Below are 18,661 nucleotides of genomic sequence, written 5' to 3'. Positions count from 1 at the left end.
TTTCATGATTACTGATTACATTACTGATTACAAAATATTAATGTGCTCATGAGTGGACAGAAGTTTAATATTATTTTGATCTTCATGACCTTTTAACGGCTTAACACTCTTATACTATGGAGTGGCTGTGTGTCCTAGCAGCAACACAATTGCTGTCAATGGCAATTAAGGAGTGTTTTCTATAGTAATGTGATAATAATGCTAATAATAAACACAATTGTTGTATCATCATATTAGGTGTGAGTCTTTTTTGCCTCATATAAGAACATATCAAAGCAGTTTTGCAAGTGTTGCAATGTGCTTTACAATGGTGTTTATAAAATTATTACAGAAAGGCTTGCAGGAGGTGTAGCTTATTGGCATGGGAACACGTTGGCTTGCTCTATTTTAGGCAGTAACCCTAAGCTAGGCCGGCATGTTTGGCAGTATAAATATCCAGGTTTGCACCGGCCCTGTGGCTCTGTTTACATTGAGCTTGTGACAGCCTTGTATGAAGCAGATGGAAGAGACAAATCTTGGTGTACAGTTATTGAGTCAACCCTCGTTGTCCTTTGAAAGTTAGTGGACACCAGTGTTTTTGGGAAAATAAGCATCGAAATGAGATGGTTGGTCTGACAGTCACAGATGTTATGGAAGTGTCTGATAATGGATTATGGATTTTTTTTCCTAATGGATTTCAATTATGTATTTCTGCTTTAACAAGATTCATTTAGGAAAGTTTCTCTCTTAATGGATTTTTATCCATTAGTATCATGTGCTGTAATCCATCTCTCTATATTTTTTCCTCTTTTTGAAAGTCATGGGAATTGAAATGATTTTGTTCTTTTGCTGTTTGAGCAAAACGGAATGGTGAACAAATGTTTGCTTAGATTTTCTATTTACCTCCATATGCCAGTGATGCCATTAGCCCCGCTATAGTTTACAGTACTGCTATAGTAACGTTTTGTTCCCTCTGGAAAGGGTCCATTTTAGGAATCTCTAGAAATCTTTTTTTATAAAAATGTGTTTTTTTTTTGTTCAAGAAATTATATTTATTTTCTGTCAGCACTGAAAAGCCATTTTTGCCAAGAGTGTTCAGAACAATCACTTATTTATTCCTTTTCTATTCCCCTTCCCTTCTTGTTAACATCCCCCACTTCCATGACTCGTAGCCACATTCGGACTTGCTATGGACCAGCACCACGATTTATTGAGCTCCTCACCCAATAGCCACACAGCACATTACAACTCTGCCGACACCATGGCAACCTCCCTTTCTGGAATGACCATCAAAGATCATCACCATGGCAATCAGTTCCATAAGGAGAATGGAGTTGCGGTGGGGCTTGTGAGACCAGGCGACTGTCCAATGAAAGGTGAGCTTACTTCTATGGGAAAACTGGGTTCATTGTGTTACCACCAGTCAAAATAAATACACATATACTGAGGAACTGATTGGTTGTAACTAATGCACAAGCTATGTAGTGTGTGAACAGGGTGTGTGTGTTCTATGTTAAACGGCATACAAATACAATTAAAGGACAAGTATAATTGTCCTTGAAGGATACACTGGTTTAGAATGTGGTGTGCAAACCTATGGTGTTTTCTCCATGGCCATTAAGGACAAGGATATATAATGACAATCAATCACAAAAAAATCTAAACACATTTACATCTAGAGCACTTTATTAAATACAGTACAAGTTCTGTGTTATTTAGTGTGATTAATTATATAAAAAATAACACAATAACAAATTCATTCATTCATTCATAATTAATCACACCCATCTAACCATATGTAAAATCTCAAAAAGTTCTGTGATTTACCACTTAGATGTTTTTGCGAATCTGTGGCAGTAGCGGGAAGTCAGGGCAACTACATCTGTACAGGCAATGTGCTTTGTCAAACCAACTACAGCACTTTCTCCACAAATGACACACTTTTCTGCTCAAAGACAATTGGAATGAGCACAACAGAATAAAGGGATCTCGAGATGTGTTTGAAACTACGTTTAACTTGACACAGCGTCCTAAAAACACAATTCTTACGACTTCTGAAAACTAGTGAGACATAAACGTGCACTCTTGTGTCCGTGGGACACATGAGTATATAGACTAACAAAATAAAAATTGCACAGATGGAATAAGGCCAATGTTTTGTTCAATGATATAGAAATAAAACAAACAGTATTTAGACTTTTAAATGACTTTTTGTATTCTCTAAATGATTACTGTAATGTACTTGACTGTTACCACAGTATATGTATATACGTATATAATGCTTTTGAATTATCTGAATTAAAATATTTAGTATATTTTATATTTAAAACATTTTAAATTATTTTATTGTAATTTATCTTTATTTGGTGGACTTTCTACAGTAGATATGTAAGGGATTATGTACAGTCAGCCGGTTGTTATCGCACAATAAACCCAGACAGGGTGATCAGGAAGCCGACGCGAAGTGGAGGGGACTTATATCACCCTGAAGGGGTTTATTGTGCAATAACAACTGACTGACTGTACATTATCCTGCATATTACATGGCTACTAAACAAACAAATAAATACAGGGACATAAAATATTGATTTGCATTGTAATTATGAAAACATTTGCGTAACTAAATATATATACTGTACATTTCAGCATAACACATTTCATGATTCTAAAGCCTTCAGGCTCCTAAATTTAGAAAAATGTAAGTGCAAATTAATTGTGCATAAAACACAGGTGTTATGCTGAAACGAGTACATATTTTTTGGTTAGTGCAATAGTGAGAGATAGTGATATGACTGACAAAATCAGGTATGTCTTGACTGCCAAGGGAAAAGTATTATCAGATAGTGTGGTCCTGTAATAGAAAGGAGAAAGTCTTGTATGAAATAATCAGACCTCATTAATGACCTGATTAGCACATTAGTTCATTATAATAGCTTATGCCTGCAGATGTGTTATCCCTCCTAGCATTAATTAGCATGCCTTCTACATTTTGTTTCTTCCTGCCAAGAGCCAACGAATAAATGAAATGAGGGGGATTAAATTATCAAAGACATAGAATGTTGTATGCTCTCTATACATTACATATCGTTGTTTCAGATGTTTTCCGCAATGGCAGCAGCTCTTTGATACAGCCTTTTGTTTTAATTTCTTGACATAAACCACAAGGCCATGCCTGACTGGGCCCTCAATCTAAGTTTTGCAGCTGCATGCGGCACACTGTAATCCAGGCATGTTGGTCACCCCAGTTACAAAACACTCTCTGGTACTGATTCAACCCCATCACACACCCTTCTTTTTTTGGTTTGTGTGTGTGTGGTCTACTCTTTTTTTTTTATAGACCTTTTTGAAAAGCCTACTGAAATGAAATTTGTTCTCAATGGGTTATAGAAAATGTAAGGAGACTTGATAGGCACTGAACTTTTAACCCAATCTAAAACCCTCGTATTCACTGTTCTACCAAACTTCTAAATTGTTGTCTTATTCAATAACTGTGAAAAGAAAAAATTAAACTTTACCCAGCTGGAGTGCTACACTCTGTGATTGCTACAGTCATTCTAGCATAGTACAATTCCAAATGTCATTTTTGTGAATCAAACTAGAATCAAACATGTCTGCCCATCTGTAATGGTGTTTGGCAGATTCTAAAATGAATGGTGTTTATTTGTGAGAAAACAGTGTTTTTTTTTTAAGTGTGGTTGGGCAGATGACACAATATTACATGAAAATAAACTCAAGGTTTTAGCTTAAATGAGGTAATGTGTATATTTTAGGTGTTTTGGTCACCATTTCTCTACAGGAATAGTAGTTCTCAATTAATATTTCATGTCAACTACCCAGTTGCCTGTTCCAAAACCATAGCCAAACATTGAATTCCAAGAATGTGTAAAGAGGAGTTACTGACTGATATTCTTTTGTAAAGGTGCCAGCTTGCCACAATGTCTTCCATTGTGTACTTCTATTCACAAGCCCTAAACAGAACTAAAACTGCCTTTCTTATTTCCTATCTGACCCCCTGAATTCTTTAGTGCGTAGCTTATATTTCCCTAGTTTACAGCCTTCACTAGTGTACACTTTCTCCCCTTTTGCCCTCTCTGTAATGCCCCAATCAAGGAGGAAACTCTACTCCGAGCACATGCCACAAATAAATGGCACATATTCCAAAGGCGCACCAGAGAGTGAGTATGTTATAGATAGTTTAGCTTTAGTATGTTAGTGGTACTAGAAGCATAGTATGAAAATTTTTATACAGCAGTCAGTTTAGGACCTCGAATAGGATTAGAACGAGTAGCATTCCAAGAGTGCTGGTATTTGGTATAACACCACAGGGGCGCTTCACTGTGTATATCGCACTGCTTGCATGTGTTTGCAGCTTCCAAATAGTGGTGGGGGCTGGTTTCGCAATCGCATACTAGCATACTACTCTTACTATGTCTCCTGTATATTTAAATGGATTAAAGAGTAGTGTGGTAGTATGCAATTCCAAATTTAGCTGGGGAATTTTGATTCATCCCAATCATTTGAACCATTTCAGTCCATTCACCAAAAAGATTAGTTCCTTGTCCATTTCTGAAGACATATTTATACCAGTAGGTGACAACAAATTATAGTCTTTTATGTTATGAGCAAGCCATTGAATCAGATATTTGTTAAAATACACAGTCATTCTTGCATGTTTGTTGGGGACTGGTCCCCCATCGTGGGATGCTGGTGTCCCCATCAGGCTTTTAAACTAGCTTAACAAGCTTCATTAGTAAGACCATGCTGGTCAAACAGATTCACGTTACTTCAGCTACGTTGTGCTGGTGAAAAACATGGCTATGCCAGCACTAGCCAGCTTAAACCAGCCAAGACCAACATGGGAATTGCATGCTGGTTAAGCTAGTCTTTTTAGTAGGGAAATGGAAGTGAAAGAGAGTGATTCACTTAAAAGATTCATACAAAAACACCATTCACAAACAAAACCTCACTAGTTTGAAACCAGAGTATGAGAGCAAGCTGTGCTTGATGCTTTGGCAGCTTTTGGAACTATCTTCGCTGTCCTAGAACTGACTGGCTAGTTTTTGTCTGAAACGCAAGTTTTTTGTTATTATTTACATGTTTGTTGAACTGTTGTATAAAAGTAATAACACATTAGCAATCATGCTGTTGTTCTGAATACTAACATGGCTGAGATTACCTGCAGTGATCCTTTCTGATATTCAGAACAACATCACTTTTTCAAGTATGAAATTGCTTAAATGTAGATCTGGAAAAACACTATAGGATGAAACATGCATTGATGTTTTTGTTTGTTCACTTTTGTAGAATTTGTAGCATTGCACATTTATTTCCTTGAAAGAAAATATAGTTAATAATGGTTAATTTTCATTTTTTGGATGTCATGGTTGCTCAATCCAATGTTTTCATTGGTGTTGTCCCTTCTGGTATTCTGCTAATTAACCAAGAATGATATTAAATAGTAATAGTATTATGGTAGCACCATTCCAGACATGTAACAGCTCAGTACAGCAGAGAGTGCTCCTAGTGTTGAGTAGGTGCAATTCAGTATGTGTCTCATTTCTAATGCACTTTCTTTGCTGTTCTCCACATTTTTGCATGTATACTGTTTGAATGGCAAAATTATTATATTTTTGGACTTAAACTCCTTCCCACAATGTTTGTTTCTTGTTAGCGGTTGTTCTCCAGCACTACAGCCAGTTGCTGTTATGGGTTGCCCAAACTTGACTTGGCATGCATTTTTTTCTTTCCTTACTACAATGTTTTATTTGGCAGTAAAATGTCTCTTTTACTTTGTATTCAACAAATATTACTAAACTAATTTGCAAATGGTTATTTTCTTGGCCAAGTTCAAGGATCTAGTTGCATTAATTTGGGGGCTGGGTAGCTCTGCGAGTATTGGCACGGACTACCACCCCTGTAGTTGCGAGTTCGAATCCAGGGTGTGCTGAGTGACTCCAGACAGGTCTCCTAAGCAACCAAAATTGGCTTGGTTGCTAGGGAGGGTAGTCACTTGGGGTAACCTGCTTGGGGTCTCGATTAGAGGTTCTTGCTCTCAATGGGGCATATGGTAAGTTGTGCGTGGATCGCAGAGAGTAGCATGAGCCTTCACATGCTGGGAGTATCCGCAGTATCATGCACAACGAGTCACGTGATAAGATGTGTGGATTGACGTCTCAGAAGCGGAGGCAACTGAGACTTGTCCTCCACCACCCGGATTGAAGTGAGTAATCGCGTCACTACGAGGACCTACTAAGTAGTGGGAATTGGGCATTCCAAATTGGGGAGAAAAGGGGCAACAATTCAGTGTAACTCACTGCTCCAACATGTTTGATTCTTGTTATTAAAGGAATAGTTCACACAAAAATTTAAATTCACTCACCTTCATGTTGTTTTAAATCAGCATGAATTTCTTATGCCAAACACAAAAGGAGATGTGTCTACGAATATCACAGCAATATCACAGCTGTCTTTTCAAAACAACTGCAGTGGCTAATGCTTCATTTTAACAGAAAACACCTTTTGCGGATGCTGTGGTTAAAATTAAAGGTTAATTGAAGTAATTCTCATCCAAAATTCTTTTAACTTATGCTGTGTTCCATTTAAAGTTACATTTCGGATATTACTACCTGACATCTCAGACTTACAACCATAAATAGTTCAATTTCCCGATGCTCAGAAGATTTGCAGTTGTTTCTTTGTCAACAAAGTCACCTGGCAGCAAAAATGTGGAGATTACATGATTGTATTTCTATTTTGATTACATATTCTAAAATAGTTGCAAGTGTTTTGTCTTCCCTTTCAAATAACTTTTTTGCCCTATATTTTATGATGTAGGGATTTATTTTTATTTATTTAATGGAATGCCTCTCACTAACTGCCATGATAAATATACAGAGTTTTGCAGCCTTAATTTCAGTTTTGGATATGTTTTCTTTTCTCTTAAATAGTATATAGCAATGCTGGTCATTTTAAAAGAGGTGTGTGAGTTAAACTTCTAACTGGCTCTATTACAGTGGATAGTTATTGACTAGCAGCCCTTTAGAACTCAACTAGTGTCTCACTGAGTTATTGAGCTAAACTTTTCATTTTTGGCTTGCTTTTATGATGTTAACAGCTCGCTTTGCTTTCATGACAAAACCTGGACTTCCTTTTGTACCTTGGCGGGTAAAGCTGTTCAAATGGTTGTTTTATAGAGGGTCCCCAGGATTCAAGAGAGGAGCAGACAGAAGATCAGCCCATGGCTGTGGAAGTGGCGAGTGGTATGCACCATCTGCTCCATCGACTGCTGCCTTTCGTGATCAACAGGCTTTGCTAAAATGTCATTTTGTGCCTTAATTTATGTGGATGCTTTCTTGCTTCACACCCTGATGCTTCTAATTTTCATATTATTTTTATGTGTGGTATATTTTAACTGTGCCGGATTAATTGTGCTTCTGTTCAGATTGGGCCTATGGCTAATGGGAATGTCATTTTAGAACTTGATATCAAAATCTCAATATTTGCTGTGAAACCCTTTTATGTTGCATTTATAATGGGATAAAGTTTGAAGCATAATATAAGAAATATAGAGACCCCAAAAAGTATTTGGACACTTAAGCCACACTTAAAAATGCATAAACGGCATTTGCATGAGATAACAAAATATCAATATCGTGCATTTTTTTTAAGAAATATAGCACAAGCCCATTTGTAAAGCAAAACATTTCACAAAGAGAAGGTGATTTGGTCTTACTGTGCATTACATTAAATAACATGCATTATAAAATAGTAGATATATTGTTCACTTTATACATCCACAAAAATTAGCTTAGTTGGTTAAAAGTAATTGCAAATATTAGAGAAAAGTTCATTTAGTCCTGAGAAATGCTCTAGTATAATTGTTTTGCAAATGACTCTTGCTTGGATATTTTGTTTTTGAATTCAGTGAAATGTTTAGTTTGACTTGAGTCTCCAAATACTTTTTAATTCCACTGTATGTATGTATGCAGTGCATGTGAGGACATCGATCGACAAACCAACAAGCATTTATTTAATTTTGAAATTACTACTGGGGCATACTGACAGGTTTCAAGCTTTAAAACTCAAATTAAAATCAAGGGAGACTGTAGCTCCATTCTTACTTTAGTTCTCATGTGATTTGTCATTGAGACCTCTGCCTGTGCCAGGGACGATGTGATGTTATGCCAAGTCTGGAATTAATGGTTTGCGCCAAATATCTATGAATTTCAGCCACTGCAGACTGGTGCCCTTAATGGCTATACTCTTTTCTCTCACAGGTCACAATGCTTTAAGCCTCTTAAGACCATTATATGTTCAGTGCTTTGCAGATATTTTGTTGGAGTGCATGGGTGCCAGTGTTTTTTGCTTTTGTGTTGTGTTTTCTGAAGAAATAGAGTGTAGTATGTCAATGGTGTGATTTCATGATATGTATAGGCAAATAGTGTTCTACAGCTGAAATTGCTTGATAATGTGCTGTACAACTCTTTAATGCAGTCTTGTTTGTTTTTGTCTCTATCTGTCACATATCCTGATCATTAAGATGGAGGTCCTGGGGCCACAGGTAAAAAGCTTTATTTTATTCTCCACAACCAATTCTCAGAATGTGTCATATTAGTGTCAAGCATTATTCAATTGTCATTAAGCTCCATGAATTACAATGTAGTAGTTTTCTTTCTTTTTTTCAACTAAATTCAGTGCTGTTGTTCTGGTATTCCACCTCATTGTCTTTTTGGTCTTTATCTTATTCTGGTTATTTGGTTTTGTGAATACAAAGAGGTGTGTTCATTTTATTATGTTTATTATCTATATAATAATATATAATATTCCTCTTAAAGGTGATTTGTGTAATTTTAGAATGGTATAACTTCTCCCATCCCAGCTATGCAGAGAAAGCTACAGTATAATATAGACATTGCTAGGTTGATTTTCCTGAACAGACTGATCTCACTGTGAATTCAGAAGCAATTGGTCAGACAAAAAAACACCATAAAACTACAGTAAAAGTAGTTAATATTCATAAAAAAAACATTTGATACTCCTGCTACTGAAATTGGTCTCTGCTTACCAAAATTTGAACCAATGCCCCCAGTGGCCGAAGCTTGAAGTGTTGTTCAGCTTCCAGGTCAAATTAAAATGTTCACAGGGTGGCACCAATAGTGAGTTTGAAAAATGTGTTTAATTTTTTACTTTTTTAATTATGTAATGCAGTCAGGAATGCATATTTGATTAACTCTACCTGTAACCCAAAACCCAACCCTAAACCTATCCACCAGTGGAGTAGAAATATAATTTTAGAGTGAAAATGCAATCTCCAAATCGCGTTAACCAATGTATTGTTGAACAATATTACTTTCCATGCGACCAGAACCCGTATCTCACAGATCTGTAGCGGCACAGTGAAAGGAGAATTAATTCAAATAGATACAAAAACATCTCTTGAAGGATGCCGCTTGTCAGTTAATCGGGAGAATAGGATCCATTTCAATGTACATGTACAATCGGAAGCAGCATGTAGATTTCCTCTGTTTTTATGTTGAAAAGTGTAAATACTGTGTCGCTGTGGCACTATCAAAGCAATGCTCTTTGTTTGTTTGAGCATTCTGGCTGGCGCAACGCAGCAGCATTCGCTAAACCAATGAGATCATGAGACAATTAGGTCATGAGTTTGGGGTAGGATTAGAGATAGACTGATTGGTTTAACCAATATTTTTAACTGATATTCACACTTTTCCACCTAATCAGTTATCGGTTCATTAATATCAGATTTACCAGTAAATTTAGACACAAATATTTTAAGAATGAATTTACATATTTTAATGTAAAAAATATATATAAGTGGGGGTGTTCAACATAAGAATATTGCAACTAATATTAGCTACATTAATTATTTGTAGACTGTGTGCAAATTAACTTTGTAAAGCAGTTCAGAGCAGTCCTTAGAGGTTAGTGATAAATTATGTAGTTGTTGTCGTGTCTGAAAGCAGAAATCCAACAAGAATTAAAAATCCATTATGCAAATCGGTTATCAACACTAAAACACAAAAATAATCAGTATCGTATTGTTTATTAAAAAATATCAGTTAATTTATAGGTAGGATTATCTGTTTGGTGGGGGGAGGGAGGTTGGGGTTCAGGAAACCTGTTTAAAAACAGTTTGGTGATGCTAGGGGCATTGAAATTACACATTTCACCTTTTCATTTTTTAAACTTTTTACAAGCAATCATGTATTTCAGTTGTACCTAACAGCTCTGTTTGTATTCACTGTGAAGTCCTGTTCCATCCATTACTGTTTGGTTAACATTACCAAAGGCCAGCAAACCAGTTTGCTATGTTTGGTCGACGTCTTTCCCCTCAAATTGTTACCACATGTATTTTTGGTTTCTTCCTTATCGTGTAACACTTGTCTTGGAGTTTTCAACAGTTTTCCTTGGAGCACATTTAGTATTTAGAGAGGGAAAAGTGGTGTAGATATTTCCATTGTGCTTTCTATAATCCAATTTACAACACCCTCTGCCTGCTTAGGTTTCTGTGGTGTATATGAAGGACATGGTGAATGGGATATGCACAACACGATCGTAATATTAGTACAAGATGGCAAAATAGAAAGTTTGCTTGTACAAAAACATAAAATTTTTACTCCTATAGAGAAAAATAAACAAACCAACAAACAATGTTGTTATGATTTTTCCTAAGTTTAATCCCTAACCTAAACCAAACCATAAAGTCTTACCTCTTACCTAAACCCAAAACCTAATCATGATATCAATAGTAAAGTCTCTGTTGTGTACCTCGAAAGACAGAGAAACATCAGGGTTTTGAACGAGCATTCTTACGATTACAAATAACCGCTAACCCAAACATAAACTTAGCCATAAAGTCTAATTCCTTATCCAAACCATGATTTTAATAGGAACAAAGCGATATCTTAAAATGTTCTCATCTTATGCTTACTAATACGAGTTGTCATGACATAATGTTTGATATGCATTATTAGTACAAGTAAGGCAAAAGGGATTTGTTTTCAGCTTTAGCAGCAGGGCTTTCTGATGGTTATGAAGAAGTTCAACAACACTCAGACTGGAGCTTTGAAGACCAACGGAGGAGACAAGACGAGGATGAGGACATTCTAAAAAGCAGTTGGGCTGGACAACCAGTCCATTCCCATCATGGGCGGACATCCGTCAGTCCAGACCGCACCAGGAGCCTGTCCCTGGAGAACATGCCACCTGTGAATTTTTTGGTCCGCAGTGCTGCCCTAGAAGACCTGACAACCGTTGGGGAAAGAATCTTAGAACAAGAGGAAGCCCCTTACAGTGAATCCCTTCAGGAAGAACTGCCCTTGCACTGCAATGAGAGCCATGCTGAAGAACTGCTCCAAACTTTGACCGGTAGGGCTCAGACAGTTCCTTTTGAACCTGTATATACACCCTCTGAAACCAAAGACAAGAGTTGTACAGAACCTCTTCTACATAGAGAAATGCAAACAATAGGGACAGTGCGAGAACAAGTTGATAACCACATGAAGGACACAACGGATACTGCTGGTAATGAAGCTGGTGCCACTTTAGCAGGGACCACTCATCCTTCTACGAACATAATAGACTCTCCAAAAGCTGTCCACAGCTCCCCTGCAAGAAAATCCTTGGTGCCAGTGGCTCAGTTCAAAGGTCTGTGCAGTTGAGCTCACAGAATCCCAGTGCTGTGTCTCTTCTTTGGTTTGCCTCCACCTATGTTTTATAGAGCTGCTTAGCTATGCACCAATCTCTGTCTTTATAATGAACATCCTTCGAAATAACCAGCGCACTGAAGACAGCCGTTTGTTGTCCTGCAGTTGTTTGCTACACAGCGTCCTTTTGGAGCACTCTGTCATTCTTTTGTTCCTTCTTGCAGGCTGTTTTTGCGCCGATTGCCGAAATTCATGTTTGCTGGCCATGTTTCCATGAGTTCAGTCTGGCATGTCTGTGTGCATGAGTGTGTTTGCATGCGTTCACAACATTATCAACTGGAGATCCCCTCACTTTCATTTATAACTTTTCGCAAACTTTCTTTGCAGCATTGAGTTACTTAGAGCAGGAAAGTTCCAGTTGAAATTTGCAATAAAAAATAAATAAATAATAATTCTGATTCACTGATAACATTCACATTGTTTTAACTCTGTTCTTCACAGCTCAGTCCAAGACCAATGGTGATGCTGACAAGAGGGTGAGTGCTAATAGCTAATCTGTAATCTATCTTTCTAGCTCTTCCACTGTCATAGAGTTTTTTTTTTTTTTACCATATAATTAATTTTTACTCACTATATGTACACTATGCAGCACTCATCCATACTTTTTTGCTCTTCATATAAAGACCCCAAAAAACCCCAGCAGCAAAGTCAGACCCTCCTCCCTAAAAACACCTTCCTTCATCCCGAAAAAGTCCCCGGCCTTCTTTAGTAGATCTCCTTCGGTATCTGCCAGCAGTGCTGGGCAATCCAGGGCGAGAGTAAGTATAGCTGCTGAACCCTGCGTCCTGACTCTTCTGTGGAGAGTGCTTTCATGTTGCACCACCATAATACTGGCAATATGCTCTGGTATGATGCTAATGGTGTGATTACAGGGATATTTCACTCAAGAAATGAAAATTGGGTCATTATTCACTCACAATCTAATGTTGAAAAGACTCGTTAAAAGTAGTTGATACAAAACTCTGGACACAATTTTCCATGTCATCCGAAGCCATATGTTCACTTTGCGTGATGCACAGACCAAAACTGTATTTGTAATTCACCTTGAAATTAAATAATTGAAGATATGTGTGCGTCGCCCAATTCAAGTGCGCAGACTATGGTGCAGGCTGGATGTCAGTAATGTCAAATCTCATCGGTTCTTGAGTGTCCCATGACCAAACGTCATGGCATCAAACCTGCACTGTAGTCAGCAAATTGATTTGGATGCCGCATGGTGAGCTCATCAATGATTTGATTTGAAATGGAAAAGCTTTCGGTCTGTTCTTTTCACAAAGTCATCGTATGGCTACCGAATTGTAGGTGCATTCAGATTCATTCCTGCATTCAGTTGGATAAATTACTTATACTCTGGTTTTATGGTGTTTTTTATTTATTTATGAAACTTGACACACCAGTGTGATTATTCACTTGCATTATATAACAAAAAGCTATGTGAAGATTTAAAAAAAATATATATTTGTGTTCCATGGAAGAAAGTAAAAGGGGTTTTGGGCTACATGAGTGTAGGTAAAAAATTACAACATTTTCATTTCTGGGTGAACTATCCTTTTAACAGTAGCTTTTCCTCTTACTCACTGACAAACACATAATTTACTCAAAGTTCCCTGTCCCCTAAGTTTTTTAGAGGTTTTGAAAGGCAGCACTTCGTAAAGACAACTGAAAACTGTGAGCACGATTTTAAAATATTTAGATTGCGTAACATTAGCGGCATCTTTTTTTGCTTCAGTCTTGCTTCATAGGGATGGGTTCATTATAATTTTTAAAAGTGCTTCAAAAGTGCAATAAGGCAAACATGCAGTAGGCCTAGAATTAAATGTAGTTTTATTTTATTTATTTTTATCAACAATGGGCACTGTGGACTTTTAGAAAATATATTTCTGTAAAACACGTTTTCTAACTTTTAATGAACCAACAAATGTCATTTCCATCTCAACTTATATTTTGTTTTACATTTTAAACATTTTTGAAAAGCAAATTTTTTATGGATCCTAAATGCATACTATTATGTCAAATTTTCACACTTGTTGCATAATTTAAATTACAGCTTGAAATGGGTGCAAATTGGTATTGACGCACAATAAAGTATTATATTCTGTTCTTGAGCGATATTTATTGATTTTTCTTTGTTTTCTTCAGATAACACATCTCAAGTATGGTAACTGAGTGCACTAACAGTGAAAGGGAAAAAAATACTTTTTTAGTTGCAAAAATGGTTGGTCGTGGTAGAAATGACGCCACAAATGATGGACAGTCGTAAATTGTGTAAAAGTTATATAAATAATTTACACACAATAAACATTGAAAGGGTTTGTGTTTATATATAAATAAATATAAATAAATGAAGTCATGTCAAAAAGTTTGCAAGAGAGTTGTAATGTGACCTTCATTTATCAAAAGAAAAAAAATGAAATCTGTTTTAATAACAACCAACCCCATAGACATAAAAGTGCCTGAAGCTGAAGGAACATCCTTACAGAAACTGACCATTAGCAAATAGTTCTGTTTTGTGTGGCTTTTGTGAGCCAGAATGGAATGTAGGTATTGATGTTTCTCTATTTATTAAAATATATGTTTCTGTATATCTCTAGGCTCCTAGTAGTGGTAGACCCCATGCTGCTGGAACGAAGATTCCTGCCATGACTGCGGTTGCCAAAAATGGAAAAGGTAAGAAAGATTACTTGCACAAGGGAGTTTATATTTATATATATAAGAGATATTAAATTATTATAGGGTCCTTATATACCTGTGAGATCTTATGTCTATCTTGCAGAGCCACAATTCAGTAACGACATATTTTGTCAATATTAGGTTATGATTTAAATCAGGTCTCTTAGGCCAGGGGTTCCCAAACATTTTTGTCAGCATTGATCTAAATGATTTACTTAACAAACCCCCCCACCTTTCTAAATATAATTAATTTGCATTTAATTTTTCTTTAACACATTTATTGTTCTTCTCTTATAATATTTATATATTTTATTTTATGTAATTCTCCATTGGCATTTTTATGCCAATCGGAGATTTCGCTACATATAATAATTATCTGTCACAGTAGTTCCCCTTCTGTCACTCACTCGATGGTGTGTCGAATTAAGTGACACAAGGGGTCTTCCTTGGGAGCCTCGCATACCTCTGAACTTGAGAAAAGGCCAATGAGGAATTGGCAGACAGAATTTGCATGTTCCACCCTCGGACATACGGGTATAAAGGGAAGCGGGCATGTGTCTGTTAGTCAGATTTTTTCTTCGGAGCCGAGCGGTTGTGCATCAGCAAGCTGAGTCTCACTACTGTTCCACTCACCTCTGTGGCAGAGCACTGCTGTTAGATCTACGCTGCATTTCCAGCGGCGTTTTCTCTCTCTGCACGCCCCTCGACAGCGCTTCTGTCTAAAAGAGTGTTCTCCCTCCTAAAAGAGCAATACACAGCAGGCGTTGAACATCCTTTTTAGGACACGTCTTTTTAAAGATGTCTTTCCACCTCTGTGTAGTTCCTGGATGCAGTCGATTTCTCTCCACTTCTGAAGGTCATAAGAGCTGCCTTGTGTGCCTGGGCTGCGATCACATGCAGCATTTTATGAATGGTTCATGTTCTCAGTGCGAGTCATGGATTTCTTTCCTCATGAGGTCATGGATTTCTTTCCTCATGAGAGAAAGCCACTTCAGCCGCCCCCCGCGTCACTCTTTCCCATGGGATTGAGGAAGACCCGGCTGGCGATGAAGGTGATTTGGGGATGACGACGGGCTCGGTTTTGCCAGGCAAATCCCCACGAACCATCCGCCCCCCGGCATGCTGGCTTGCATCAATCCGAGCTCGGGATGAGTGCTTGCTTTGTGGACAGCCGGCATTCTCCCTTGAGCTCCCGGAATTGGATGACATCACCGTTGCATCGGAGAGCATCACAGCGGCGTCTGATGCTGATGACTCATCTGGGCTGCCACCTTCGGGTCTGAGGCTGATGCATGGATGCTTTCCCGGGCCACCGTGAGTGCAAGGCTGGACTGGAAACTTCCGCCCCTCACCCCTCACGGCTAGTCGAACGGTTCCTCGGGTCAGGGCTCCGCTCATAGCCACGCAAACATTGACAAGGCTCGCTTTCTCAATGCCCCCATCTCCCAGCTTGGCCTCTTCGGCGACACCTTTGACGACTTCGCCCAGCAGTCTTCAGCGATAAGGAGGCAGAAGGAAGTGATCTGCGCCCCGTCTTTCGACCGAGATAGTCCCCCTGCGTCCAAGCAACAGGCAGCTCCGCCTCAACCCGGGCCCAGCTCTCAGTCCCGGCGTCAAGCACCTCGCAGGCGGCTCACGCCCCCTGTCTCCAGGACTTCCTCTAGGACCTGGAAGGCTTCTAAGCACTCCTGAGACGAAAGACCCAGGGAGTCAGACGTTTGCTCCAGAGCTAGTACCAAGACCACTCCGTTCCCTGGTGGAGGGCCGGCAGGAAAATCCTTGTTTTTCCACACTGTTAATAAAAGAACGATTTCCCCACTTCCTGGGTCATCCAGCCGGTGCGTGCCATTCTCACGGCGCCCCGGCTCCAAAATCCTACAGTCCCGGCTCCCTGGACTCAGTCACCTTGCCTCCGGACCCGCGACTGCTCAGCCCCGGCAGGCCAGCGCTGACGAGTTCCGAAGACGCCTTCCTAGGACCTCTTCCTCAGTCTCTAATCTGCCCCCTGCCGGGTGCGCGAAGCAAGGTAAGTGCTTTGAGAATTTTCTCAGCACCCAAACCTCGGGACGCGTTTTTGTCTCCCGATGCGCTATTACCTGGTCCCCCCTACTGTGAAGCCCCACACGGTATGTAAAAAGCAATCGTCCCTCTAGTGCTCATCGTGCGGAGTCTGGACGAATGGCTTTCGCCGTCCAACCCATTGCGTTTGTTGACCAGGACCATCCGACTCGGCTACATGATTGAATTCGCCCGCTCCCTCATCGTTTCAGCGGTATTCGCTCCACCACCGTACGCGGCGAAAAAGCCAGCACTTCACGGGCAGAGATCACTACTCTGCTTCTCAAGGATGCAATAGAGCCCATCCCTCCAGCCGAGATGAAGGATTTCTACATCCCTTTCTTCATCGTACCTAAAAAAGGCGGTGGGTTGCGGCCAATCTTGGACTTGCGAGTTCTCAACTAGGCTTTATACAAACTTCCGTTCAGAATGCTCACGCAGAGACAGATTCTAACCTGGTTTCAACGGTAGACCTGAAGGACGCGTCGCCAGTTCACATAACACGGGCTAATGCATGGCGCTTTTGAACAGGATACCTTGTGTCACTTCATTCGACACAACGTTCAGTGAGTGACAGAAGGGGAATGTCACTGTTACTGTTGTAACCTCCGTTCCCTGAGGGAGGGAACGAGAGGTTGTGTCCCTTCTGCCACGGCACTAGACCTACCACTGTAAATGGCCGTACCTTATTTTTGGCTCCTCGGTGCAAAAACCTGACTGACAGACACATGCCTGCTTCCCTTTATACCCGTATGTCCCTTTTTACCCGTATGTCCTATTTTTCATAGAATCAACATATCCAGGGCTGTAGCAATCATTATAACCTGGTGTGGGCGAACATGTCCCTCTTACTTCTAGAAACATTCTTAGGAAATGAAACATTACATGTATTTAAGGAAATTAAACATATTTTAAGAGTTTCGACTGCCGTGTAAGGAAATAGCCGTCTAAACATCACCTTTCAGACCCAGCAGAAGCCTCCGTCAACTGGTTGGTTCAACAGTGAACTGAACCAATGCACAATTAGTTAACAGTACATCCCAAAGTGGTACAGCTATCACCTAATGCTTTTCAGGACTACAGAGAAAACAATGTCAAGTTAATTACTCCTAAGTTTACTTTTAAAACATGATTGCATTGCTGTTAGTTAAAGTAAATATGTTACGTCATAACTTTGTATGATCTGTCCTATGACAGATGGGTTTGGCTCAACTATGCTCAGATTTAGAGAAAATTAAGTGAGTTATTGACATTTGACTGAACAATTAAATACATTTGGAAGCCATAATTCTTTCTATTTGTTTCAGTGTTGGCGCAGTTACTGTGGTTTGTCTTTGTAGGGCAGACATATTTATGGGGTTCTTCTATTATTTAAGAAGGATAAATGGGACATGAGATCACTGAGCCACATCACTTTGATCACGTTCATGATCACTTTGTATGATATATACACTCACCTAAAGGATTATTAGGAATACCATACTAATACTGTGTTTGACCCCTTTCGCCTTCAGAACTGCCTTAATTCTACGTGGCATTGATTCAACGAGGTGCTGAAAGCATTCTTTAGAAATGTTGGCCCATATTGATAGGATAGCATCTTGCAGTTGATGGAGATTTGTGGGATGCACATCCAGGGCACGAAGCTCCCGTTCCACCACATCCCAAAGATGCTCTATTGGGTTGAGATCTGGTGACTGTGGGGGCCATTTTAGTACAGTGAACTCATTGTCATGTTCAAGAAACCAATTTGAAATGATTCGAGCTTTGTGACATGGTGCATTATCCTGCTGGAAGTAGCCATCAGAGGATGGGTACATGGTGGCCATAAAGGGATGGACATGGTCAGAAACAATGCTCAGGTAGGCCGTGGCATTTAAACGATGCCCAATTGGCACTAAGGTGCCTAAAGTGTGCCAAGAAAGCATCCCCCACACCATTACACTACCACCACCAGCCTGCACAGTGGTAACAAGGCATGATGGATCCATGTTCTCATTCTGTTTACGCCAAATTCTGACTCTACCATCTGAATGTCTCAACAGAAATCGAGACTCATCAGACCAGGCAACATTTTTCCAGTCTTCAACTGTCCAATTTTGGTGAGCTCTTGCAAATTATAGCCTCTTTTTCCTATTTGTAGTGGAGATGAGTGGTACACGGTGGGGTTTTCTGCTGTTGTAGCCCATCTGCCTCAAGGTTGTGCGTGTTGTGGCTTCACAAATGCT

The 18,661-nt window shown here is 39.2% G+C and overlaps 1 protein-coding gene across 3 annotated transcripts in view; it reads left to right on the top strand.

Moving 5' to 3' along the window:
- Window positions 1–18,661, top strand: part of LOC127633411 (microtubule-associated protein tau-like) — a 60,447-nt gene that overhangs the window by 19,652 nt on the left and 22,134 nt on the right. Inside the window, exons 2-7 of one of the 3 annotated variants that reach the window (XM_052112484.1) lie at window positions 1,152–1,355; window positions 7,173–7,238; window positions 8,519–8,539; window positions 12,147–12,181; window positions 12,329–12,463; window positions 14,297–14,372. In XM_052112484.1, the coding sequence (XP_051968444.1) occupies window positions 1,169–1,355; window positions 7,173–7,238; window positions 8,519–8,539; window positions 12,147–12,181; window positions 12,329–12,463; window positions 14,297–14,372 (520 nt within the window). In that variant the 5' untranslated portion in view covers window positions 1,152–1,168. The remainder of the gene's footprint in view (window positions 1–1,151; window positions 1,356–7,172; window positions 7,239–8,518; window positions 8,540–12,146; window positions 12,182–12,328; window positions 12,464–14,296; window positions 14,373–18,661) is intronic. The other 2 variants (XM_052112485.1, XM_052112486.1) reach the window with 2 other exon arrangements.

This window comes from Xyrauchen texanus, chromosome 40 (assembly GCF_025860055.1).
Source record: "Xyrauchen texanus isolate HMW12.3.18 chromosome 40, RBS_HiC_50CHRs, whole genome shotgun sequence".
In the NCBI taxonomy this organism is placed as follows: Eukaryota; Metazoa; Chordata; class Actinopteri; order Cypriniformes; family Catostomidae; genus Xyrauchen; species Xyrauchen texanus.
Note: the sequence above shows the minus strand (reverse complement) of the source record. Positions and strands in the feature narration are given on the sequence as shown.